At 42.1% G+C, this 27,718-nt stretch overlaps 1 protein-coding gene across 4 annotated transcripts; it reads right to left on the bottom strand.

The window, feature by feature from the left end:
- Nucleotides 1–83: 83 nt before the first annotated feature.
- LOC127017929 (core histone macro-H2A.2) lies at nt 84–27,145 on the bottom strand. Of its 4 annotated transcripts, none has more exons than XM_050899256.1 (9): nt 26,907–27,145; nt 21,189–21,421; nt 12,894–13,000; nt 11,304–11,501; nt 9,558–9,668; nt 7,691–7,790; nt 6,675–6,764; nt 4,451–4,625; nt 84–861 (listed from the first exon to the last, which is right to left on the bottom strand). In XM_050899256.1, exons 2-9 carry the CDS (start codon nt 21,358–21,360, stop codon nt 696–698), a joined length of 1,119 nt encoding a protein of 372 aa, XP_050755213.1. In that variant the 5' UTR covers nt 21,361–21,421; nt 26,907–27,145; the 3' UTR covers nt 84–695. The 4 variants fall into 4 exon arrangements, with proteins under 4 accessions (XP_050755213.1, XP_050755216.1, XP_050755215.1 ...); XM_050899258.1 differs by lacking the exon at nt 84–861 and adding an exon at nt 7,533–7,584 and having other exon boundaries at nt 4,502–4,563; XM_050899257.1 differs by lacking the exon at nt 84–861 and adding an exon at nt 7,533–7,584 and having other exon boundaries at nt 4,565–4,625.
- Between the last annotated feature and the right edge of the window lie 573 nt (nt 27,146–27,718).

Here is a 27,718-nt window from a genome sequence, read left to right as displayed (position 1 = left end):
CTTCAGCCAGAAGAGCTGCTTAGTTGTCTGCTAAGTGTGATACAGCAAGCACTTAATTACAGATGCTGCTGCTTTCCTTTTTTTTTTTTTTAAAGGTGAGACATTCCCAGAGCAAAAGTAGGGTTTATAACAATAACCACGCTTGACACATCTTTTTCTTCTTTTCTTATAAAACAAACAAAATCACCATGAAATATTCTCAGTAATTACAGAGATTATTGTGAGTTAAAAGCAAAACAGAAGCTCCTCATGCATCACTTCTAAAATCCTTTTCCCTTCGCTGTGGGCTGGAGGCAGAAGTTTACCATCTACCCTCAAGGGAGGGGAAAAGGGAGCAGAACATTTTTAAGAGCTTTCTTTAAAGTGTGTGTGTGAAAAATTCATCACTACAAATCTAAAATGAGGTTACTCTTTAAAAATTTCTAAACTAAAGTAACAAGGGACACTAAACAAACTCCTGAAAAGAGATGGTAACTCAATTGCTTAAGGTGATATAAATGGCTAGAGGATGCTGACAGCATGAAGAAATCGGACTAAACCCCTCTCATCTCTAGTCACAGCTCTTCATCAAGTCACAACACATCACACTACTACCACTCCGCCGCCTCATCACATTGAAAAAATAAAACCCACCTCTAATGCTTTTAATGCTACTCAAGTTTGTTGAAAAATAAAGTTTCATTTGGCTGCCATTGCTACTTAGTGTCTAGCTTGGCCATTTCTTGCACATAGATGCCAATACTTTCACTGTCGAAGAGCAGAAAGTAAATGTTCTTCAAGGAGGAAGAGCTGGTGCCGTCAAAATGGGTGGAAATAGCTCTTAGAGTCACCTGGGCTGCCGTCTGTTTTGGGAAGCAGTTTCTATGTGGTAGGGGAAGAAAACAGAACAAGTGAGTGTCAGCCACCTGTGCAAGCATTATGCACATGTGATGCTGAAAGAACAACCCATAGCTGTACCAACTACAGGCTGCTGTTAAGATAGTGCCAGTTGCAGTTTTGCAATGTGTAAATCCCAGAAGCAAACCCCAAGGTTTTGATAGCAATATTCATCTGCTGCTGTAGTAGTTTCCTTGCTGGCATAGTTAGTGTTTTCATTTGCTTCTACTTTTTATAACCACACAAAGTTTTTTTAATGCTCTCCCTCAGCATTAAACTTTTCCATGCCATGCTGGGCAGGCTAAAAAGTTCAAGGGATGATTATTTTTTCAGTTGAAAACTGAAAAAAAAAAAAAAACCAAACCCAAAAAACACACCAACTACTTAGCTGACTTCCTCACTCTGTCATTAAAAATACTTTGCTTGAGACTTCAGTGAAAATAATTGAAATTACAACCCCAAGCCAAATTAAGGCCAAGACACATTCATTCATTCATTTGGATGGTAATATTCTCTAACCTACAATTCTGAAAAGCTAAAAGCTACCTGTCTTTACAGTAAGTGGACTTTTCAACTGTGTTGACATCTCTTGGGGCACCAGGCCCACACCCCTGAGATTCAAGTTTCTTGGCAGCAGCATTTTTTCCATCTTAATCATTCTCATTCTCCTTTTTCAAGTCACCAAAACCATTCAGCTGCAACACAGTTCCTTCACCCTCATCTCCGCGCTACAAGGGAACTGGCTGAGAGCACATTGCAAAAAGCACAGTTACTATCAAGGTCAGCTACTTTGCATCTCTGTCTATATAAAAATACGACTGCTATAATACCGGACATAATTTCAAGAACTGTGCTACAGTTTCAACTTGATGCCTATCTAATGAAATACTCTGCCTTGCAGTATGCTCATGCTTAGGAAGGTCTCCACATTGTTCTACTTGTCTAACACTAAACAGATTCCTTGACCTAGAAAGCATCCCTTCCTGAAGCGATACATGTGTGCCTCTGCCACTGACATCTGGAGGGAAGGACACTCTCCTGCATTCCCTGCTGGAGTTTCTCCGCTGCCTGGCAATGCTTGTAATTGTTTTGCTGATTTTGCACAACACTGAAGAGTGTCAATGCAGTGCTTGCTACATGAGCATGTAGGAAGCCACGTACCTTAGAGAGTCTGAAGGAGACTTTACTGGGACATACTGAATTGTTTGAAGGTGAGTTAAGACCCAGGTGAGATTTCAGATGGGTCTTTGGGCATAACTCTGGCTGGCGGCTCTTGAGTTTAATGCCTCCTATTTAGATTCTACTGCATGATAATGCTCCAGAGGAAGTTAGATCCATGCCAAAAAAATTCACCAGCACAGCCTAGCCCATGTCCTTCTTCTGAGGCAGGATTACATATAACTCTTCCGCTTCTCAAAAGTTTGTCTACCCTATACTTAAAGATCTTCAGCGATGGGGCTACATCAGAATGCACAGATAAGCCATCCCAGTGCCTAACAATCCTTACACTTGAAAAGTCAGGGTATTTCTTTTAATAGCATCCAGAGCTGCCTTTGCAGTGTTTTTTCTTTCCCCCCCTCTGATAGCACTGTGATGTGCATTTGTTTTTATTTCCCTTTCTAAGTTTAGTACTACTCACTTCTCCTTACTCAATTTCCTGCTAGTGATTTCAGACTACTTATCATATTTATATTAAAAACCATCCAAAAAAGAGCTTGGAAACCAGTCATCAACAATTGCTGTATCCATATTCACTGTAAACCAAATGATTACTAGAAAACAGATTTTCCTATTTTTAGTCCCTGGACAGCATCTGCAGCAACCCAGCGAATATGCCTTTCTGGCAACAAGCTATTGATAAGGACTTTTTAAAAATGTTTTTCAGTTAATTTATATCTGCTTCACAGCCCAAGTAATTTCATCTAAACTGCATTTCTTTGCTTTTTAATGACAAGATCATAGAGGTGAAAAGCCCTGGCACAATTGAGATATCCCATCTATTGCCACATTATATCAGTTACTGTAAACAGTCCCTAAGATGGGAACAGAGGAAAGATGAAAATTCACAGAACCAATACAGCGTAATTCCTGATCTACCCAACAAAACCAGCATTCCTTGTGCAGACACATAAGTGGAATAAAATAACAGCAAAACCATTAAGTCTTATTTGAAAAACTCTGCCTTTTTTCAGACAACTTTGAGGCCCTTTGATAAATAAAGTGTAAACTAGCAGTACCTGGTAAGACTTACTCTATTTTCTGTTAGCAGGAGTAATTGTAAGAGCAACAGAGTGAAATGGAACTAAGCAGCAGAAGGATCTACACTAAGACTAATGCTCCAAGACTGGATTATTCTTAGATAACGCTCATAGGAGACATGAGGTCTATAGAGACTATTTCTATTGGCATTAAAAGCTACAGTTCATTTTTGAAAGCTGAACTTTATTATTAAAGAGTGGTAAAACAATTTATCACATTTTGCTTTGACTGAACACTATAAACAAAAAGATCTGTATATAAAGGAAGAAAAATAATTAAAAGTTGCATTGCTCCTCTATTTATTCTTTTGTCCTGATCCATCAAAATATTATTTTGTCTTGAAAAGTGTCTGTGTACAAATGAGATTTTCACTTCCTCTGTATTCAGTGGTGTGTGGTGATTTCACTGATCAAAACACAGTTTTACTTTCATTTTATTCACTACCAGGCCAACACAACTGGACTGTACTATATACTCTACTCTTTGGGCATTACTAACAAAATCAGTAGTTACATTTCAAATTAAACATAAGCATGCAAACTCCAACACGAAAGAACAACTTCTGCAGTTAGCAGGGCTTGTGCAAGGTTTCTTGTGATCAGAGACCAAGCAAGATTAGCGAACTGTCGGTTTAAAAAAAAAAAGAAAAAAAAAGAAAAAGATAAATACTTTGGATTTCTTAGTCAAGCACATTTTATTTGCTAGTTATTGAGAAAGAAATGTGTAGCTTCACAGTTGATTTCATAGTTCCCCTTTTAAAAAAGGGCTATATTTGAGAAACATTGATTTTCTTTTGAAAGAAAATATTTTGCCTGACTAGTCTGTTTAATATATATTCTCGGCATGACTTAAGTGAACACCCCACATTTACCTAGCTCAGGGTGCATCACTGTTACTTGCCTTCAGTATTATGCTGGTATAATCTTATTAGTACAAATGTAGTTTTAATAAGATTCACCACAGCAAAATGAAAGGACATAAAAACTCAGGTGGTGCAGGCCCATAGTAGAAGAATGAAAATTACTGCCTAACAATAGAAAACACAGCAAGTCCACTCAGCTCTCCTGTGGGTTAGCTAATTTCTCTATATAAAGGCTTTCTGGTCGTTCCATGCAAACGCTGCACTTCAAGCTCCTTTAATCTGGAGAAGCACAGTGTCAGATGGCACCTGCCGCACGGCCCTCTCTGGAGGCAGGGTCAGCCCCTTTCCTGCCACAGAGCAGAGGGTACCTCTCTGTCACAGCAGCAGCTCTCTGACAGCTAATTACGCCACTGCTACCCGATACAGAATCCTCCTATGCAGAAAGAGTCATACCTGCCACTGGGAAACGGGGGGAAAGCCACGGACTTCAACTTCTTGTCTTCTGCGGCTGTTAAGCAGTTCTTTATAGTCTCTTCAAGCTGCTCTTCACACTTGTCTGAGCCCCACTGTGGGATGTGACAGTGGATGACAAACTTTGCTGCTAGGCCGCTAGACTGAGTAAGTGCAGCTAACACAAACGAAAATATAACATTTAGTTTTGAATAGAAACCACCCTGCAATGACCTCTCAATCCAACCTACTTTCTTAATTACATTACCTCTCCAAAGAAATACATTAGGAATTAAAATGTGCCACGATGGCTCACTTGCAATCATAATCTGACTGTCTCATCATTACTTTCGTGATCAATTATTATTTCTTTGGAGACCAAAGAACCCGGGGCTCATTTGGTTAACACACAGTTATTCAATAATATTATTTAGCTTTCTCATTCAGCATGGCCTCTGAGTTCATTTTATGCAAAGTATCAAAACCTTGCACAGAACACAGTATCATTAATCACCCAATAGACATTTCTGCAGTGCTGTCACAGCCTTATCTGAATGCTTTGCACAAATATCCTGCACCATCATTACAGCTCCAGAGTGTTAGGGAGTAATATTTAGACGCACTTCACAGCTGGATAATTTCAGACAATGACATGAAAACCAAAGATGTTTGTTGAAAGTCTCCACCAGTTATGTCCAATTAGGAATCTCAGATTAATTTTTCAGAAAGCCTAATATTTCTCCAGGACCTGCAGTGCCCATGCACAGCATGGCATCAGGTTGCTTTTGTTGCAATTGTGACTATTAGCACTTCTGGAAATCTGGGTCTCAGGAATCTCAGGTTAAACACCCTGAAATTAGCTGTGCAATTAAAGCCCAAGGATGAAAAACTTGGATTTATTAACTTGTCCACCATCACAGAGGAATTCTGTTGCAGGCACAGAGGAATTCTGTCTAACGCTTCACTGTGCCACTTAAATTTCAACCAGAAGAGAAACGTCAGGCCTTTAACCATAGGGAGCAAACTGACTGAAAACAACACCGGTATCCTGTGAGCAGCACTTCAATTCAAGCCCATTAGGCCGGAGCTGAAGTGTTTGCAGTAGACCTCCAGTGATTAACAACCATTTATTATCGCTTGCCTCAAAACCAGTAGAAGGGGCAATTTCAAACACAGCAACACAACACAACACTTGAGAGCATACATTTTCCTATCTATTAAACTAAGATTATCTTCTTTCCTGGGACTGCCTTAATAGCATAAAAGGAGTCTATTTTCTAGTTAGGTAGTGATCTTGACAGAGAAAAATAGTTTACTTTGATGTTATGGCATATATTTTTGATTCAATGCAAAAGTGAAGCAAAATACCTTGTACAAAAATTTCCATCATTTGAGATTATAAAACTAGGCTATTCATTTAGGAAATTTCCAAAACTAGACTATTTAAAGCATTTAGTTTCCTGACTATTGAGATACTAAGCCAAATAAGGCACTAGAAGATATATTGTAACTTCTCTCCATCCGCCCTCCAGCCTCCTTCAACTCCTATAAATTGGTTTAATTTGTCCACAAAGGAAGGCATAATCTCAAGTCCCAAACTATTCACTGCTACAGATGTGTTAAACATTTGAAGGGAGCTCTTACTGTAATTTGTATTTCTATAATGTAGCTGTAGTGCCTGGGAGAAGAGCAGCAATTGCTCTTCCAAAAAGCGTGCCAGTTCTAAAGATTGTATCACATCTTTATTTGTGTTCAAAGTAAGGTAATTCTTTGGACTATACTGTTCATCAAATATGCACAAAGCAGAATAATTTAAAAACTACCACTGTTCTTATACCTTGTCTGTTAGACTGAGAGCTGGTTCTGATTCTCACTAAGGGATGCAGTACAAACAGGACAGGAAAGATGGCACAGAGATAACAGCACAAGTTTTCCTTAATTTTTAGACTCCCAGACAGAAATTGCCTAAGATAAATTAATCAGCCTGCTGTAACTTATGGTGGCACCTAGAAGCTCAAAGACAGAATGTGCACAGCACACAGGTATCCTATTCCTCCTTTTTTTCCCTCCAAGCAGGCTGTCCATATCAGCAAGAGCTTCGAAGAAGAAACAGAAACATTTACATCACATAAGCAAAGACACATATATAATGAAGAACAGATCAGAATGTCCAGAGAAAAGAACATATGAAATGAGCTGTTTCCAAAAGAGAGCATATCCTTTTTACCTTCAGCAACTTCCAAAGGTCCTTGAGATTTGCGAAGCTCTTTCACCGTTTCTAAAAACTCTTTCCCTCCAGCCTTTTCCAATGCCTTGCCTGCAAGGACACAGAGCAAAAGGCTTCAAAGTATCAGCGTGAAAAAACAACTCTACATTATTTAAAAGAAGAACATTGTACACATATTATCCTGTTTCCCTCTATCAGCAGGCAGCTGATGTTTATGTTTACCACTCTACCTAGCCACAGACAAAGTTTACTTTTTATTGGTCTTGAAAACCCCTGAATGTTATTACTGGAAATTACTTTAATATAATTATCTGTAAGAATGCTACCTGACTTATGGCTAAAACAGTGAAGAATGGGATTTTCAGGACTCAGATTTTCAGCCTCCAAAATCAACTCAACATACAAACCCTACTACTTTCCGAAATAAACACAGCTGGGATGCCAGTGAAGCTCTTGATGACTGACTGTATAAAACAATGATCCAAAAGCCTGCTACTAGATTCTGTGCCTCTCTATGCGACTGACTGCATATCTTTTTTACCTCCCTCTTGCTTCACTTTCTGTATTTGTACACCAGCAGTAATAATACTTCCTTATTTCACATGAGCAGTATAAGGCTTTGTACATGAGTATTTCTAAAGTATGTAAAATCTGACAATGAAAAGCATAATTAGAAGTGTTATTAATATATAATTTTTGTCATGGAATTTTCAGAGGCAAATGTAAAAATAATCCAATAAAGACTGCAATAATGATTATTTACACCTTTGCTGCTCATGTGCTTCAACAGATTATCTGTGTTTTGATTGTCGTAAGGCATCATTAAAAAAAGATAAATTAGTGATTAGCCTGTTATACCTAGTCAGATCCAGCCTGATTTTCAGAAGTGTTGTAAGTGATATTTTATGGCCTGGGGAAGATTCAGATGAAACAGGATGGGATCTCAGCAGGCAGCTAGTAGACCAGCTACTGTTCCAACTCTAGATCTGTTTTTTCTGCGTGTAGCAGAGCCTCACCTATTTCCTCCTTGAGGTCTATTTCAGCAGTTGTAGGGTGAACGATGCCTTCTACTTTCATGGAGCCAATATGGCTGATGTCACTCTGTGTCAGAGAAAGCTGTAAAATAATAATGAGGGAGTAGGGAAAAAAAAAAAAAATAGTAATCCGAGTGCAAAATCATTTTCATACCAAAAAACTAAAATTAAAGAAGGCTGGATTCAGTCTTTCAGAGATCAGTAGTTTTATTGTGTTCAATATGTGTGATTCTGATTTTTAGCCTTTAATTAATTTGTACACCACTTCGATTATGTTGTGATATGCCCACAGCTTGGGAGCTTGCTCCAGAGGAAGTTACTGCTAGAAAATTCATGTTCTAGCATCACACTTTGAAGAGAAAAGGCTGACTTTGGAAATGTTTTTGTTTAAAGAGAAAACCACTAAAATTAAAAAAGCTTTTCTCCTGTAGAAACACTAGCCCCCAGTAAACTACTGTAGGGGCTGAGAAGAAGGGCTGAACACTATCCTGATCTATAAAGGCTTCACCACTCAAGTAATTAATTACCCTTTCAGTTCCTGGCATAAATAAAATATGGAATGCTTTACCCACCCATGCATCTGGATATAGGAACTGGCCAAAACTTGATGTCTTAAGGTGCTCAGAAAAGGCTGCTCCCCAGCTTTCACAGCCTCATCACTTTGAGCAACAGCAGAGGACAGAAATCCTAAAAATCATTAAAAAGACTTTACAGTTGCTGAACACGTGCCCAGCACGTCTCATTTCTTCCAAGATACACTGTAGTATTTAAGTCCTAACCAGAACAATAAGGACTGCCTATTTTAGAGAAGAAAGTGAGAAGCTGCACAGATTCTGGAGGAACTTAGGACAGGACTGAACTCTAGTAAAGGAGATCGAAGTTTCATCTACCCAGCCAGATTACAGCTTTTAGCAATCTTTTGGATCTATTATGTGTCTGGCACATTCTAGATCGCCGCTTTAGCAAGAGATAGGATCAGACAGACTGAACTCTTAAGTGCTGCTTCATACAACAGGGTACACCATCAGTACAGGGGGCTTACAGAAGCAATTTCAGGAAGAACATTTTTTCCAGATGACTTTACTATTTGAAATAATAATAATAATAATAAAAAAATCTTGACTGTATCTCCATAGTTAAATCTGTAAGAAAAACTCCAGCTTCATTCAAAGGGTCCAAAAATTAAGGCAGGCAAAAAACCCTCCCTCTTGGTGAGTACAGGGGAAAAAAAAGTATGGGACCAACAGTTGGCCAGACACCAAGGACATGTAGGTATTTTGGTGGGACAGTTTTGTAATTCTGGCCAGGCAAGGTGTCACAGTCTGTGCTGAGATGGAGAAGTAGGCATGCCCTGCAGCTCTGGTGAGGTCCTCAATTTGAACAGTGAGAGAACGGCGTGACATGGCCCACTTTCAGATGGAGCACCCAGGCTTCTGGCACAAACCAACATCTGGAAGTTGCTAGGTGATGCTGGGACCTGGCCCAGAAATACTCTTTTATAAATAATAAATAGCCTAGAAGGTTAAACCTGGTTTGGCAGGATGCCAGGCACAACGCAGCCAAGTCCAAACTGAACAAAACTAATACAACTTAGGCCAAGAAATGAATCAGTATGGCGCTCTCTAGAGAAGAGAGGCTGACCAGCATTCTTCTCGGAAATCTTTTATCTGCAGACATATTTGTTGAGACCCTCTACCCCTTCCATGACTTGAGTGAGTTTTGGCCTTAAATTTGGGACCACTAAGGGAGAACGAAGAAAAGATTTTGTACTGGTGTTAGATCAAAAGCATCCTTCCGTTTATGCTAGGCTCCATTGCTGTGAACCCAATCTGTTATAACTTTGTATTACCTTTTGTCCTGGCACGAGGCTCTTGGAGGACAAGATAGTGAAACCATCCCCAGGTCCATCTTCAGATGTTGAATTTGAAGCTCCTTCTTTTTCATTGTCCTTTTGTTTGTTCTATTTGGGGAAAGAAAAAAGCAAGAACTCTCAAAGGAAAAAAAAAAATAATCAACATTTACCATTATTCAGTAATGGATAGATTTAATCAGCTACTACAAATCTCATCTTCTCAGATCAATATATTACTCATAGCCTTTTAATCCCCAAAGATTATGTAACAACAGAGGTCTTCACTGTTTATATAATGCTAAAACATCAGAGGTTCATCTGAGGCATTACATACGTTTGTAGTCACATTAAGAGTCAGGGCACCCACATCCATCTGTAGTTTTACCAACAATTAAGGTTGTATTTACGGGTGGGTGTGTGCTAGCTTATTTTTGCTGCTAACAGAGCAGAGCTCATACTAAATCAAACTTAGTAACTTAGTAACCCAGTCAAATGCTCCCATCTGAAGGAAAAACCATCTTTATAATCTGAAAAAAATCGTAAGTCTCAGCTAATATATCATACATCTGAATCCATATTGACAGAAGCGAGCCATCACACCTCCATACAAGCAGTCAGAATGACAAAATGAAATAACTAATAGCTGAAGCTTGAATGCAAAATCCCCTTTGTGGGACACACTCCTTCACGCAGCCTTGCTTCAGGAGCAGGAAACCTGCTCCTACCAGGGCTGCTGGAGCATGTCTTCACATCTCTCAATATTTGATTTAAGGTATGTCAAGAAGCTAACTCTTCCTAACAAGTCCCAAACTCTGCATGTGCACAATTCAAAGCTGGTAGCTGAGATCAATACACAGAGGCATCCTATTAAGCATCCTATTAAGCAACTCTGTTTTCTTTTTAAAAGTTGTTTCTGCATATTCTCAGCTATGGAAATGTATTAAAGCTGAGGCCTCCAGAAAGATGTGCTTAACATAAGTTTAAAAAGCTTAGGTCAAAGCTTAATATCATTTAATCCTACCCAATCAAAAATTTAGCAGTGTTTTAAGATGCATGCTCTGGAATGACAAACCAAGAGCACTGATCTGGGTTACTGCTTTACCAAATTAAACCATTTTGGATGGTGATAGATGATGGGCAACCATAAGGGAAGGTGCAGTGCTCAAGTTCCAATTCATTTATTCTTCTGGCAACTCTTTTAGAAAACATTAACAACAGCACACCTAAGAACACATAAAACAAAGAGCTTGTCAAAATAACGTTTATGTACCATGTCAGGACAAGTTCTCCGGACAGTGAAAAATCTTTAACAGCAACCCAGTAACTGTACAAGGCTGAAGATGTGACATCTCTCAAATAGAAAATGTTTTAAAATACAGCTTCCTTTATTTTAAAAGCTAGAGTTCACTGCCACACAGTTAGTGTGGAGTTAAAGAGACTCTACACAGTTATCAAGAAAGTATTGCAAAGGGTGACATGGAAATCTGAAAAGTTTCCCTCAAAGCTTTAAAGGTTTTTCTTACGAAAATTCATTTTAAAAAAATACTGTGTTTGCCTTTATTTCTAAAGTTTAGATAAAAACAACAAACCCTGGTGTGTCTACTATCAACTCCTACCTCCCATTTCCAGTTGTTACAAACAAACAGTGCAGAAGCGCTAATTTATTTGTCCTAATAATCTCAGTTGGTTTAGATCCACTCCCTCTCCCACACCTCTGGAATCCCGTATCTGCCCCATGCTTACCTTTTTGGGTGTCCGGGCCTTGGTAGACTTTGCCTTCTTCCCGCTCTTTTTGTTCACCATGGATTTCCTTCCCTTCTTCTCAGGAGTAGGGGAAAGGATGGTCTCAGATTTGCCTTTGGCACCCCGTTTCTTGGCTAGAAGCTCTGGCTGAATTCTGGGCAGGACACCTCCACTTGCAATAGTCACACCTTTTAGCAACTGCAAGGAGAAGCAGTGTAAAGGAGCACGTTACAGATTCTCTTAGTCTGCACTGAAGCTATTTTTGCTGACTCCATTACACATACGCAAGTACAGCCCACACTTCCTAAAGCATTGCACCTTGTCCCTTTATCATGAAAAAAAAAACCAAAACAAAAAACAATTAGGGAGAAAATCCACAATAACAAGAAATCTGGCAGGTGACGGTGAGGTCAGCCAGCACAACCCGGAGAACTCCATTACTGTACTGGTCAATCACTCTTCTCTCTTCCAGTGCTGGTCTTTCTGCATACCTGACCTTGGTGACTCAAAAGCAGTGAATGAGGGTAAGAGAAGATGATAAGCACCTGCAGGCTACTTAAAAAAAACGATTGCACCACAGCCCTGCTCAAAGAAGGACTGGTTACAGATCCCTTTAGCAGGGAAGCAGATTCAGTGAAAGCAAGTATGAGCCCCAAGAACCTGGTTTGCAGAGGTGAACAACAGGAATGGGCTGTGATATTACGTGGAGGACAAAGTCTGGGTAATTCCTAACAGACAACACTAGATCTAGTCCCCAGTTCACAGGCCAGCGACCAGCGCCACGGAGCGGGGAATGGGCTGGTAGTGTCAGCGTGCTTTTCCCTCTCTCCTGGCCTCTGTTTTGACTTTTCAGTCCCCTTGACTGGAAACAGAGCTAGATGACTTCATGGGCACCACATTTTCATTATTTAAAGCAGTCATATTAAGTGCAGGGATCTTTCAAAGTGTGAATGATGTCATACATCTTCACATGGGGCCAACCAAGAAGAGATCCGCTGATGCTGACTGAACCTTTCCAGCACCTCTGAATGGTGCAATTTGCAGCCCATGCTGTGATCTCTCTTCTCACTCAACAAGTTTAGCAGAAGTGATCCCACAAGCGATCCTCAGAGTCAGAGCACCGCAAACCACAGTCTGGTTGCTAATGGGACTTGGGCATACGGACGGGGAGGCAGTCCTGGAGGTAGCAATAGCAGAAAGTGAGCCAGATCCCTACCCAAGATGGGCCTCACAGCCAGTATAATAGAAAACACACATTTCTACAGCTTTTGGGAAAAGGTCTTCCATATGGCACATTTTCTTTAAGTATTGGATGTCCCTGAGGAAAAAATTAAGCATCAAGTTTACCCACTTCAACAGGACTCACAGGCTACAAAAGAAGCAAAATTTATATCCAGAGGATTTAAGATGAGATATCTCAGAATCTTCTTTTTTGTTTGCTTTTATTCAAGTGGGCACAGTCTTGTCTTCTTCTGCTCTAATAGTTGTGTTCTCATTCATGTGTCAGACTAAACTGTTTCTAACCTTCCGTGGTAGCAGCTTCATTCACGCCACAGCACGTAACTCTCACACTGAAATGTAAACGGGTACCTGATTCAGTTCCTCATCATTTGCAACTGCCAGGAGTATGTGTCTGGGGGCAATTCTTCCTTTCTTGTTGTCTCGTGCTGCATTTCCCGCTAATTCTAGAATTTCAGCTGTAAACACATTGAGATAAAAATGAGTAACAAAAATGCAGCTTATGTACACCCTGTATACACATTTTACATTCCTTCTTAATATCCATTTACCTTTTCAGGGGCATTTCCCGATTTAAATGGTCTTTGCTACAGAAAGGCAGAAACCAAACCATACTCAATGTATTTGTAAATTTACGTAAAATAATTTGTTCTTCCTAATCCCCTAAAGGATAGCTAGCAGAAAATATGCTAAGCTTGGTTCACATAACTTCTTTTACAAGTCCCAAGTCAGAATTCTCTTTCAAAAAAAACAAGAAACACCCTATAAAAATGTACATCAGCAGTCCAAAATTTAGCAGTAACCCTGTAACAATAAAACAGTAAAGCATGCAATGAAACCCCAAACCTAGTACAGACAGTTCTGACAAAACAGCAAGGATTCTCAGGACCAGGTAAGACAAAGACTGAGGTGCATTTAAAGAAATACTTTGAAAGCCAACAAACTAGCCAGGCGATGCTGCAATTCTGCATTAAAGGGCATTGAAAATCTGTGAGAAGCTTCATTTCAGAACAAGATACGAAAGGTTTGACTTAGAGGCAAGCAGAGACAACATAAGAGCTTCAATGCATGAACTATTGGTAGAAGGTTCCTTCTACATCTCCGGGAACAAGAGGTCACTTCAAAAGTAGTTTCTCTAAATTTGCAATAACATTTATACTGTGACTAAAGTCACTGAGCTTTTTCTAATTGTTATAGAGGAAACACAGACATGTCTTTCTGAGTTTATTTAAACTGTAGCAATCAGTATAATTCATTAACTTACACAGTTTGGCCCCTACTCAGAAGTTATTTCTCGTGTAAGAACTGAGAAGGAAGGAGAAGGGAATGTTTTGCTCCAAATAATCATAAAAATCATATTCACACCTTGTTTCATTTTAAAAGTATCCAGTGTTCCTGCCTTCTGGTTTTGGTTTTTGTATTTACATCTGTCAGTAACAAGGGTAAGAAAGTCACAGCCCATCAGTGTCCTATTAATGATATCTTACTCCTTTTTATCAACTAAATAAAGAACTGTAACTATTATATAAAGAAGAACTTTCATGAAAAATCTAGTGGAAATCTACATAATGCTCTCTGGCTAAAATCCAAAGGATTTCAACAGGAGGTTTAGTTCATGGGAAAGAGACAAGCTTTCAGTTTCACTCAGTTAGAATAACAAAAGCGCATACTTGTCATCCAGTTTTCACTACTATACAGCATATATACTTAACTGAATGTTGGCGACGTAAAAGCCATTGTTTAGAATTATGTGCATATTCACAGTGAATTGTTTAAGAAACAGCCAGTGTCTGTTGAAAATTTTCACAATTACTCATGCACCACTTTCAAGAAACATTATCAAAGTTGCAAAGACAAGCACTTAAATTTTAGGAAATACTACAACCATGGTTGCGATAACTAGGCCACTGCTATGAGGAAAAAGCAGTATGTGATTGAACAATCAGAAACAGTATCACACCACAAATACATACTGGGCCCACATTAAAAGTTAGGCCAGCAACCTCGGCTCTGGCATTTCCTAACTTTGGAGCATTTGACTTGGACTTTAAAGGAGGAGACTGAAAAGAGATCCTGCATAATCCAGCTATATTCACCCCTGTGGGGCTGCAGGGCTGGAAGTTTCAGACCCTCCTCCCAGACCTCTGCCAGTGGAGCTAATGCAGCAGAAGACAGCAGGAACAGATTGCCATCCATTGTGCAGACCAGCATAAAGCAAGAAAAGACACCCAGATTTCTCCAGTGGGTTTTGCAGATGTGTGCTGATAGCAGAGCAAAATTGCATCAGGGAAAAAAAAAAAGCAACACATACTTACCTGCGCGGTAACTGAAGTTCTTTCAGATGTGCCAACAACAGGCACATCCTGCTACCTGTGTGCTCACCCCACTCCCCCAGGTTCTGGGTCCTTTGGCCAGCAGCATCCTGATGGTGCACTCAAATGTCCTCTGCCTAATGTTAAGAGCAAAAAACGCAGAACACTCAAATGCCAGCCATCTACCAGAGGACACCGGGAAGAAGGGAATCCAAGGCAGAGACGATGTACGGCAGACTTTGGAATATGCATATAACTTATCAAAGGATGCCAATTATTTGCATAGGTAAATAATTGCCTTACCTCCTTCTAACAATTGTTTATATGCATATTTTTCTCATGCTGGAGGCAGGGACTCATAGTCTTAAGAATACAAAATGGCACTTGCAAAATGCAACATCAAATCTGGAGGCTTCAGTTATCACATCCTCTGCTGATAACAACAGATCCCTAAAGAAACTGGTTTACATTTCAAGTAGAAACTTCTTGACAGCTGAGGTTATCTAAACTCTAAGAAGACTAGTCTGGGAATATAGGTCCTATAATAAAGTCCTATACTATAACAAGCTCTCTTGAAATCAGGCATCTTGATATTCTCAGACATGAGTTGTTTTTACTTTACGTGCTCTCAGCAGCAGGCATTAAGAAATGAAATCTGAAATAATCTTGCTTCCCTCAAGACTCAAAATCCACAGAGATGCCTCCACACTGGAAGCATAACTTCAAATTCAGACATCTTCAGCGCAGATAGCTACAAGCAAACTAGTTCATTTATGCACTCCACAGTTCACATTGGCCTCAGATAAACGTCGAATGCTGGTCAACAGAGTAATGCCCAGAACTATCCACTGACTCTACACAACATCTAGTATTTTTAAAGGACTCTTTTCTCCTGTTTGATAAGCGCTCAGGACCAGGGAAGAACATACCTGTCTTCCAACCGACACAAGTAGCAGCCAAGCTATGACCTGAATGGGATTACATCTTCTCATCCTGTGACATACAGGCAAAAGAGGTTTCTTTAGCTGATGGATCAACAGATTTGGAGTATCTGGGAACTAAAAGCACGCTAGCCAGGCCAAAGCTATTTGTTCAGCTGAGCTCAGCCTGCTTTTGTGAAGTGCTCAGCTGGACTGATAGGAAAGATATATGAGAACTACTGATAGCAGAATTGGAAAGATTTCAGACAGGTTATCTTGTTTTCCACTTCCCCTTTAGGATAAGTTTTGACAGTTGCTGTTACACTACCATGTACAAATCTACCCAATAATACCTTTGCTCTGAAAAGACGTTATCAGATGATGGAGTCCTTGGTCCTCCATTTGCAAGTGGAAAAGTATCTGCTCGATTTGTCTCTTGACGACACATGAGTGAAACAGACAGAGGAGTATGCCAACTGATGTCCTTTGAAGGAGGAGGTATTTGCTGGTGTTGTGTTCTGCCCTAATTTAGAGAAGATGGCTTTCCATTGACATCTTCTGTGAGTTCCTCTGACCAGCACACCATTCACATGTCTTCTGCTTCCTAAGCAAGAGGCATCTGTATTCTTTGCCTACATTTTGGGAAGGTGCATTACGGGACACATGCAGTTGATGTTTGATTTAGATGATGATGACTGTAGTCAGCCCCGTGCACACTCAGAGCATAGTCTGGCATGCATCTGTTGCAAAGTCCATAAATCCAATGGGACCGAGGCCAATTTTTCATGGAGTTTTAACTCTGAAGCAGTGGAGCCCAACACTGTTCCAGTAAACACAACCTTCTGGATAGGAATTAAGCTGCAGTTTTGCAATATGATTTTCAAGCCTAAGATATAAAACAGCATAGAGAGATTATAAAAAAAAGCCTTAGAACACTGATGAGATCATCTTCACATTAGCTTATCAGTCGAGGTAAAAGTACCTCTTCTCAAGATACACTGCGGTGATTGCTGGCATTTTAACAATGGGGTTGATAAGCCAAAGTGTAGATTTGGCATTGATAATGGCTGTGGGGTGCAGCCACAATCTATCTTGCACACAAAGGGAAAAAATGAGGATCTAGTGGCTTGTAACACAGAACACATACCAAAGCCAAAAGGCACTCTGAACCACATGGCAACTGGGAATAAGGATGCTCAAGATGTATATGCACCATCCAGATGATGCTAGTCAAGAGGCTCAGTGCTTCAGGGCAACACAAATATAGGCCATCAACAGACCACGTGCATGGCTGATCGCTCACAGGAGAATCGCTGGTCCATTCTAGGCCCCGGAGGAATGCAATCAGGCAGCTCTGGTCCTGTTTGACCCTTCCAGCCTCATCCACCTTGCCCCCATCCCAGCCCTGACTTGCTTTCCCAGCTCCACAGCCCTTTCTCCTTTCCTTGGCAATCCACACCTGAGACTTCTATCTCAGTTGCCTTTCCTGGACAGTCTTTGTTTCTCTCATCTACTCTTCTCAGTTGTAGTAATACTCAGGCTCAATCTTCCTTTCTAGGTTCTTCATTATCAGCACCCCCTCCATCCAATTCTTGGCCTATGCCCTATTTTTCCAGCTTCCTGGCAGGATTTTTGGACACCCCTTGCCATTTATTTGCCCACTGGTCATCAGTTCAGCGCTCCCCACTAGCCAGATCCATCCCCAGCTCTGCCTCTAACATCAATATTCTTCTCCTATAACCATCATCTCCCCAAAATGTTATGATCTGTTCCCAGTCTCCCTCTCTGACCAGTGTGGAACCTGTTCCCAGTCTCCCAGTCTGCTTATCCAGTTAATTCCAGCCTGCCCCTCCCACCTCATGGACAGTAAGTAGGATTAGCCTCTCCTTCAACTCCTATTGATGTACTCCCTGCCTTCAGTCCCAGACCTCTTGCCACCTGCCTCTGTGCGGCTTTTGCCTTCACATCAGAGAGCTTCCTCCCCTGTGCTGCCTGGTACCGCTGAGACCACAGAAAGCCCACTCCCTGCTCTCAGTGCTGTGACCAGGAGCAGCCAGGGACAGCAGTGAGAGGGAAAGTCCTTCTGAGCACCTGTAGCCACGGGCTGAAGCATGCTCAGCCACTGCGTGGAGCGGCCCATGCGCAGTCCTGTCACACGTCGGAGCTGAGAGGTTGAAGCATGCTCCGTCGCTCCGGGGGGACGATGCATAGGCAGTCTGGGCAGCACTGGGAGCTGAGAGAGGCTGGAGCATGCTCAGCAAGGACCAAGTCTTCGGAGATTTGAGCTGTTAAAATCAAAGAAGTCTCTACTGAGCATGAGCAACCCGTGATTTTTCAAAGTTACAGCTTGGCCAAACAGAGCAGATTTCTCCGAGATGGCAGAGACCACCCTTCCCCTTTCATAAAGTATCAAGTCTCTCCTCAAATGCAGAGAAGCAGCCAGGCATTTAGAAAAGAAGTTCACATGAATGTTTTAACTTAACAAAAAAACCACGGTTCAACTTGCTTCTGTGACACAGTTTAAGAACCAGACCCCCTTACTCCCCCCGTCCCAGATTTAGCCTGAAGCAGTTCCCCTGTATGCAGGCTTTCAGCCCGAGTAGCCACCGTTTCATATTTGCAAGTCCATGAGAGAAAACTGCAATTTGTAGTAGGAAGCATCAGATAACGTTAAGAAACATTACCAGTTTGACATATAATACTGTCTGACAACAGTCTTGGAAAACCACATTTTGTCTCTAAAGTCTTCCCAAAACCAAAGACTATATTCACACATACATATTAGGAATAACTAGATCAGCAGGGTTAAACGTTGCAACGCTGTTTTTTAATTGAACTATCCACCTTTGTAATCTTTTCAAACAAAACTCAGGATAGAGCACAGAAACTTTGGTTTGGAAAGACCACTATCCACAAGCAATAGGTGTTTGCTCAGGAACATTACTCCATTCTATTACAATATATAAAGGGTTGTGGGGAGAGGAGGTCCTCTCTCTGCTGGACCAAGCAGCTTAAAATAACATTCTCTTACAATTTGTGTGGGCCCCCAGCCTACACATCTAGCAATTTTCTTGTCTGGTTGACTACACATTCTTTTTTTCTAAAACAAAGTGTAGGCCCACACATCATCTGCCCTTACCATACTAATGATTTAAATTAAACTGCACTTACCAGCCAGAAGCAGAGCCAAGATATACACTGTTCTAGTTCAGATAATAGGTAAACAGTGCTGCACTGTATGTTATAAAAAGATGACCATAACTCAGTCTGCACTACCGAAGTGCTGCATATACCAGATGTGCTGTTGACAATTTATTACTACACCTTGTAATAATTGCCACAGCTCAGAACAAGCATCTCCAAATGTTTATCCTAGAAACTCCTTTGAATGCTATAGAACCCTGTGGAGTGGGAAAAGAAAAAAAAGTATTCCTCCCCAGACTGAAGGTCAGCAGTCACTATGCAGCACGTTATTCAGTCACAAAAGTTAGTGCAATTTCCAAAATCCACGTAATATGATTTTCCTCTTGCAATACCCGGACATCCAGAAGTCTGTAGATGACTTCTAAGCGATTCACAATCGATGATAAAGTAAAGCAAACACACCTTGCTATAGAGAAATTAGTATGTATGACATTCCTGAAGAGGCCTGAACCTCCACCAGAAAACATACGGGGGCCTACCAACAAAAACAAGGTTGAAAATCACTGTGGTAGAACAGGGGAGCTATGAGAGCTATGAATCCTCTGTCTCCATCTTTCCCCCTAACTCCCTGCAGCCTCTGAAGCATCCCTGCTGAGTAGCACTCCATGTTGCAGACAGCTAAACAAGCTCTGCAAGTCACGGACTCCCCCAGTACAGCACAACTGCACCAGCTCCACTGAGAGAGATTTCTGCAGTTACAAGACTTCATTTTTAATATATGAAACTGGATTGTGCAAATTAGAGTATACGTATTTTCTTAATGAAGTGAAAGATCTTCTCCAAAATCACTTAGAGAACTGATCTTTATGATTAAATGGTCTTGATATAAACATGTTTGTTCTTACACAGTAAAAAACCAAAATAAAATCAAACAAGTGGGAGAGATGCTCACCATCTTGGATTTTGATTCTGCTTTTCAGTGGTGTTTTGTTTTACTTTAAAACCAGCTCCTTTTCTGGACTTATCTCTTGAAGGAGCTGGGGGTGAACATAAATGCAAGCTTAAACATTTTGTTTACATTTCTTCCACACAAGCAGTACTTTTTCCCTCCAACTCCAGAAGTAAGGGGGAGGGGGGGGCAGGGGGAAATCGACTCTCATCCTGCAAGCAAGCAGCACAAATGTGGAAGTTTCTGTAACATGATATTAGGCATCATCAGAAATTTAATTTTAATAGCGAAATTATCACTATTTCAGATTTTCTCCACACCTTTGAAAGAAAATAGTGCTTTTATTGGCTGGTAGCGAGAACAGGCTTTCATGTGTAAAAAAAAAAAAAAAAAAGACAGCAATTTTTACATAAAGACTGGCATGCTGTTATATGGACAACCAGGCTCCATGCAAGCTTCTTCCATTCCACTTTGGCAATAAACTATGCTCCTGAAACACAACCCACTCAACTAATTCCATCCAGGCTTGTGACTCCTCACAGATTCTCTAATGCACCTCAGTCTTGATCTGTAACACCTAAGTAACCTGAACCAGAATCCTCTCTGCATCGAGCGTTGTAACAATTCGCTAAGGTGCTATTTTCCCCAATTAAATAAGAAACCAAGCAGATATGATTGTAGGACAGTCTGAAATATTACAATACATCACAGTATATTGCAGTGTATTGTATCGCGATGTAACACCTGCCCTTTCCTCTCAGGTCAATTTCAGAAAGGAAGGGAAAAGAAAACTCAGGGTATGTGGGAAGATTTAAACCCTGAAACAGTTTCTTTATACACTTAGGCAAGTCAAAAGGATTTTTAAAATACAAATGAACAACCTCCATATTTCATAACACTTTGACACTGTTCTGCAAGGAGAAATGCAGCCAGCGAAACAGAGTTTGTTCACTTAAAAAGCACAACAGATGTACAAGGTGGGTTTGCTTTTTTTCCCTCCTGTTATTCACATCCAGGTGTCTCAAAAGCCTAATTCATATCAGTTTTCTCTTGGACAGAAACTACCTAGATGTGACTCCTCACTCTGAAAAGCAATAAAAAATAATCCTTCCAACTAGTGACCCAGCATGGTGCCTCTAAAGGAGAAAATTTCCATTCTCAGATGCAAATTAATCTCCTTAGCATTTTAAGCAAATTTCAACAGATCCTGCACTTGCAGAGCCTGATTTTCAGAAGTGCTGAACATGTTCGTATCCCATCCCATGGATATCCCTGGCTTCTGCGTGTGATCAGCACTTCCAGGATCAGGTTCTTGGTTTACCTGCTAGGTACTCTATGACGGCTGCCATGTAAACTGGTGCTCCAACACCTATTCGGTACTTGTACGTTCCTTTCTTTAAGTAGCGCATCATTCTCCCCACAGGGAAAATAACGCCCGCCCTGCTTGAGCGTGAGAGTTTGGACATTTTCTTCTTCCCACTTCGGCCCGACATGTTGCAGCTTTGTGCTTTTCAATTTGCTGGTGATTCTTAACCCCCTGCTCCAATTCAAAAGCTGCAAGAGAAAAGAAACGGGATTGGTGTTCAGCATGTGAGAAACATCTTTATACATTATCTTGTTCTTCCAGAAGAAAAAAATCCAAACCCATTCTTAATACCTGTTAAAGCTGAAGCATTATTCATTAAAAGTTGGATAACTGGAACATTTACTATAACTTTTCTTTTGACTACTGCACTGCCAGTGTAGCAATATCACAGAAAAAGGGGTTTGGAGAATATTAAAAAAAATTAAAATCAAATGCACATTAAATGAATCTTTAAAAACAACAAATCACACCAAGGCAGACATCCGCAGCACAGAAGATTTCCATGCTGACTGTTAAGTTTAGCAAGTTATAAACAGCTGAGAAGCACTGGCAAAATGGACAGCATTAAACAAGCTGAAAAGCAGATACTGGTGCCACCTATAAGTAGAGGAAGTCATACTGCTCGCACAGGAGAAGATAAAACCTACCTACAAACACACTGCTTCTTCACAGGTCTTTTATGTGGGGAATTTCACACGCACGGCTGAAGAGGAGAAGCAGGGGAGCAGCTATGCTTCAAGCACCTCCCCTCCTGCTGCTCTGGCCTCAGGAACTCAGCCCCGGGGGCCAGCTCACAGGCTTCACCGCTTTCATAATTCTCCCTGGATCACCTTCACAGCAGCTCCTGGGAGCCCCAGAAGCCTTCCTCCACGCAGCTAAGAGGAGGTCTTTAATCTCTCAACTTAAAAAAGGACTGGCTACCAGGTTTTTCTGTCCATCAAGCTCCCTGAAGATGTTTTTTCCCTGCATTAAGAGGCAATCTAGTCTATACATAGGAGCAAAGAAAACAAATCTCATTTTCTCCTTGTTTTTCTGGCAACTGTGAGATTGCAGGTAAACGGACGACAAACCCTGGAGTCAGCCACTCCAAAGTGTGCACATGGTTGTAGTGACACCCCTAGTTCTCAGTCAAATAATGGGGAAGTTTTAACTCTGTTTACAAAAATTGTTTATAGCTCCATTTTCACAGCTGCCCTGGTGGCCTAATTATGATCCTGGTTACTCCTCTGAAGTAAATGAAGAGCATGTGTGCCACAGATGGTATTTCTGTCAATGAAGGCACAGCTACTTAATTCCCAGTATTCATTCACCTCAATGAAACAAGGAAACAAAAGGAGGGAGGTAATTTGAAAAACATTATGATGACTTGAAGCGATACTGTTAAATTTTACCACAATCTGCATTTTAAATAGCCTTCAAAAAAAAAAAAAAAGTTGTTTGACACCATTGCAAACCCTTGGGAACAATCAACATTCATCCGAGGAGGGCACAGTGTTTCATTCTTATCCTGCTTATTACAAATCAAGTGCATATACAAAGAGGGTCACCTGTCCCATACAAAGCCAGACATTCACAGAAACCAGCTCATCTGTTACAGCCGAGGTCAAGGGTTGGTTTGTACAGTAACCTAACTTGAACGCTGGTTTCACTTACAATATCAAGGAAATAAAATCACCACAGGGTCTGCAGGGATCTATAAAACCCTGGCGTGTCCTTGTCTATCAGCCAGATAATTTTTTCTTTCTGCGTGCAATATCTTATGTGGGCATGATAACAAAAGTTAGGAAAGATTAAACCAGTAAACCTATCAGACACTGACACCTCAAAATTGATGCTGCTCATCATCCCACTCCAAGTTCCCTGTGAACTGGCAGCCTGGAATCATGAGTGGTGGTAAAAGAGCTCATAAACTGCCGCTTGCAAGTGCGGATTAAAGGCAATGGCCACTTCGAACAGACACAAGTTGAAAAAATTCCCAAGCAATCCATTAATTGCATTGACGCAGGAGTAACCTGTTATGTAGGACAGGGAACAATTGCTAGAAGCAGCTCCCCTGATTAGGACCAGCAGGTTACAGTGGGGGAAAAAAACAGAGCTGTTGTAAAAAGGCAAACCTTGCATCAAGGTGTACAAGCAAAAGGACAGCCAGCACTGAGCTGAGGAGCTATATCCAACCACAGATACCTCACTTCAGGCATGCGCAGCAATGAGAATCCAAAGGAGGGTGATAAGAACGATCGGACATCTGACACAAACTAAAAGGGAAGGGGAAAAGAAGCGGGAAGACATGATAATGGTCTTTAGAGATGTTAAAGACTGCTTTGAAGGTGGAGGGAGTAAGTGTTCCCTATACAAGTGACAGGAGAAGAGCAGGACTCTCACAAAAGCTGTGTAGCAGGGAGGAGAGCAGAGCACTGGACTCCGTCAGACGGGGAGGTGGCAGAATCCTCCCACCAGGACAACTTTAAAATGGTTAGAGAATATATGTCAGAAATGGCACAGGCAGCGTTGGATCTGCCTTGGGACTGGAGGCTGGACGAGGTGATCTCTCGAGGTCCCTTCCTCCAGCCCTCCTGCTCAATGAAATTCGCAATTTGTGACAAACCCTTTATAAACCTTCAATTTCATATTATGCTACTGATTAATCTTTATAAAGTGTCCTTTTCAGTTCATGATAACTGACATTCAAACTAATGAATAACCGTAGGCTGGGAATTAGGTTTCTAGCCATCAGAGGAGCAAAATTCTGGAACAGCCTTCTCTTATGAGTAATATGAGCAACAATAACTCATTTTAAGGTGGAACTTAATAAATGTATGCACTAGGCTGCGATCTGGTTCCTGCAATACCAGCAGGACAGTTTCATCACCCGAGAGTTCAGTCGTGCTGAAATCCCTACAGAGCCATGCTGAAAGAGTACACTACAAACAACCATGTATCAAAATCATGTTAAGCTAACCTCTCATATATTTGCTCCTATAGTACCAAATCCCAATTGTGTGTAAATCAATGAAGGAAAAAAAAAAAAAGCAAACATCAGGAGATTACATCCACAGAAAATACCATGGTTGCACTTGATCTCTGCGATAGAAAATCAAAACGTATTTGCATAACTAAGCACACCACTCTGGGGCATGCTGTTGCATTATATAAATTTCTGTTTAATTAATCACTTCTGGCTCATTCTTCTGTTGCCTCACTGAACTTTCCACCCCTCTCTACCTCTTTATTTTTCCCTTCTCTCTCACGGCAAGTCTCAGCCGTTTTTTCCCTTGCTGCCAAGGCAAACTTTGGAATCCCAAAATATTTTTCCAAATACACTGCAGGTAACAGATCAGGTATGTTTGCGGAATTTTGTGAGAGCCTAAATACAAAAGAGGTTTCAAAACTCTGCTAACACTTTCTCTCTCTCTCTCTCTCTCTTCTTTGCAACTTATGTGGACCAGGGTATACTGGGGAGTGACATATACCACAGTATGTTCTTATCTCATCTTGAATCCTATGGGAGGCAATTTTTGGTAGAAAGCCAAGCTATGGCATAGTCACATCTACTAGAATACAACTCCTGTGGACCCGGACGAAGACATGTGGTACGCTGGGGTTGTCAACTATCTACGCTAGGCACCTTGGAGGGTGGACACGAAGGGAACGGTTCACAGGCTTGGGTGACTGTCAGTCTTCGGGATCTCAAAGCTCTCTTGCACAGAAGAGCTACGCCTGGTCTGCAGTGAGGCCCCAGGGGTTTGGGCCCTGCTGGCTCATTCCTCCCACAGGCAGTGGTTTGGTTTACCTTGGAGGACGCACATCAGCTCAGCCCTGACACAGTTACGTGATGCACTCGCCTGAACTGCTCCAAAGCTCCCAATAGCTGAAGAGCTACAAGTTGAGCACTGCTGTCCTAATTGTTCTCTTCAGGTGACACAGCTAAGCATCCAGGGCTTATCAGTTGAAAAGCACTTGAGTCTACCCACATTAGTTCCCTCACTGCCAGCTGATTCATCGTCTCTATGTTTGCCCTTATAAACTACAGGCTCCATTAAAAAAATACAGCCATGCCATTTATGTGAAGTCCATCCTCGCTGAGTTAGAAGAACTGTGTCTATATCTGGCTACCACGACATCATGAGGCTTGGGCAATTTAAAGCAATTAATTTTTCCAATCCCTTAATTGGACACGGCACACTCCTACTCTGCCGTGACTCCAACATCCCTGTGTTGCTATGGGGGATTTAGTAGCTACCAGAGCTCTCTACAATATGATGAAAATAGGGTACACTTTTGCAAGCTGGGCCTTCCTCTGTGAATTAAATCTTCTTCAGAGCCCAAAACAACCAGCAGTATTTTCCTTCTGCCAGCTGAAAAAGTGCTCTACCTCCTTGCCACTCTCAGGAAGGTCCTTCCACTACAGATGCTACCAATCTGTTTTCTTCCACCACGGTTATCTGCAGAGGGTGATGACTGCTGCACAAGGCCACTGGAATAACAGATCACGCTGGGACATTCCTCTCACCATTGTGCAATTTGCATCCCGCACCACATCCCAACGGATCAAGTTTTACCAAAGCAACCTTAAAACCACTTTCCAGTCCTTCCTACATGGATGCTCAGAAGAACAAAATCTCATAATCATCTTTAGGCAGTAAGGACACGTATAATTTTTAGAAAAGTAAGAACAACCTGCAGACACAGAAACAGAGTGCACCCTCCAAGTGAGCCTGAACTTGAAAAGCTGGCCAGGAAACAATTTCAGAGATTAACATGTCGAGATCTGGCAAGAAAGCATGGATGCACATCAGAAAGTTCAGTGCAGTACAAAATGCCCAATACACATCAAATCTAAATTTTTCTCTAAGAAAAATCACAGAAAACAGTAAAAGAAAAGAAAGCTTAGTTTGCACAACATAGCACCAAAACTGTTGCAACACTGGTGGAGAAAAGTAAATTCTGGCTCTTCTTCTTCACATCCCAGATGATACACAAGACAGAGGCAAGCTAAGATAACAGCTACACCAAATACGAAACACACCCTAGCAACTAGTTATCACTAAATGATAGTGATAACTATCACTATTGAGCAACGATTAGGTAAAATCCCAGTCATTAAAATAGCTGGCGTTGCAGCTTATCCTTCTGGACTTTACAGGTGGCTACAACATCATCTGGCAGACTAAAATTTAGCACAGTGTGCCAAGTGCCCTCTCTCAGACAGCTGTGACAACTAGGGAGGTTCAGAAGCAGACACTACACTGGGAGCTACACCAGCAGCTCACACAGGCTAAAACGCTCAGGCACAGCTGGATGCTGTCCTGGCTCACAGAACTAACACCCCAGTCTTTGCAAGGCTTTGTACCGGAACTGCTTCTACCGAATTTATTCACCAAAGACATGTCGGACACCATTTCCAGATGTTTCACGTGTGCTTGGCATCTAGGAGTCTTGACTTCCAAATATTGAGAAAACTTGAAGCCAGCAGGCAAAGACTGAAACCAAGGACACGCAGGACTATCAACACGCCTGCACCTTCCTCATCTCCAGCTTAAGATCTATTTGAACAGTTAGGAATCAACAAGTAATCCAAAGACATTATATCTAGGGTCAACTTAGACAGCGCACTCATATGCAAATGCCACTTTGTGAAAATAACTCATAAGACCTAAAGCAGAAGTTTGTTACCTGAATAAATCGGTAAGGCACAACCAATGTGCAAACATAGCGCTATTCAGTGGGCAAGCAGTATGTCTCCTGGACTCAACCTACTCCAAACTGACGACACAGAGCGTGTTCCTACTGAAAGAAGCTTCATGGGCACACTGAAGCCAGAAAACCCGGGGGTCCTCGCAGAGGCAGCGTCCCCTCACAAACTGCAGAGGCTGACCCGCCGTGGCACAGCACGGCCCGCAGGCGGAGGGGATGGGCCTCGGCACCGACTCAACCCGAGTCTTCTTGTGACCTTGCTGAGAGCTGCCGAGCTCGCGGGGGCCAACCCGGTCACCGCCAGGCCCCCGGAGCCACCTCAGGGCCAGGGGGCCCGGCCCGCCATTCCGGCAGCCCGACCCCGGCCACTCAGCGCCGCCGGCTGAGGAGCGCGGCCGTTGAGCGGCCCGGCCCCGCCCCGCGCACGCCACGCCGTTGCCTGGACACATCCGCCCCGCCCACTCCCCTCAGAGCACCGGCGCGCGCGCGCGCCCATTGGCCGCCCGCAGCGCCGGGAGCGCGGCCCGAGGTCGGCAGACACCGGCCCCGCCCCGCCCGCTGATTGGCCAGCGCGCCGACCCCACCCGCGGGCGGGGCGGCCCCGAAGAGCCCGGGCGAGGAGGGAGCGCGCTGATTGGCCGCGAGCCGGTGAGCGACGGGAAAGGGGCTGGGGGTGCGCGGCGGCGCCGCGTGCGCGCTCCGCTGCCGGCCGCGCAGGCGCCCTGAGACGCGGCGGAGGGGGGGAGTGGCCGTTGGCTTTCCCGCGCAAACGCTTCCCCCCCCACCCCCCT

The sequence above is a fragment of the Gymnogyps californianus genome, chromosome 6, assembly GCF_018139145.2.
Source record: "Gymnogyps californianus isolate 813 chromosome 6, ASM1813914v2, whole genome shotgun sequence".
NCBI classification, from domain to species: Eukaryota; Metazoa; Chordata; class Aves; order Accipitriformes; family Cathartidae; genus Gymnogyps; species Gymnogyps californianus.
This window is presented reverse-complemented; position numbering and strand designations above follow the sequence as displayed.

Bases quoted from the DNA above. Each gene is read 5' to 3' on its own strand.
- LOC127017929 (XM_050899256.1), bottom strand. From the start codon at position 21,360: ATGTCGGGCCGAAGTGGGAAGAAGAAAATGTCCAAACTCTCACGCTCA. The intron at 6,765-7,690 runs GTGAGGCTCTGC...GTGTCCTTGCAG, and splicing joins AGACCTCAAGGAGGAAATAG to GCAAGGCATTGGAAAAGGCT. The intron at 4,626-6,674 runs GTAAAAAGGATA...CGTTTGTGTTAG, and splicing joins ACCTTTGGAAGTTGCTGAAG to CTGCACTTACTCAGTCTAGC.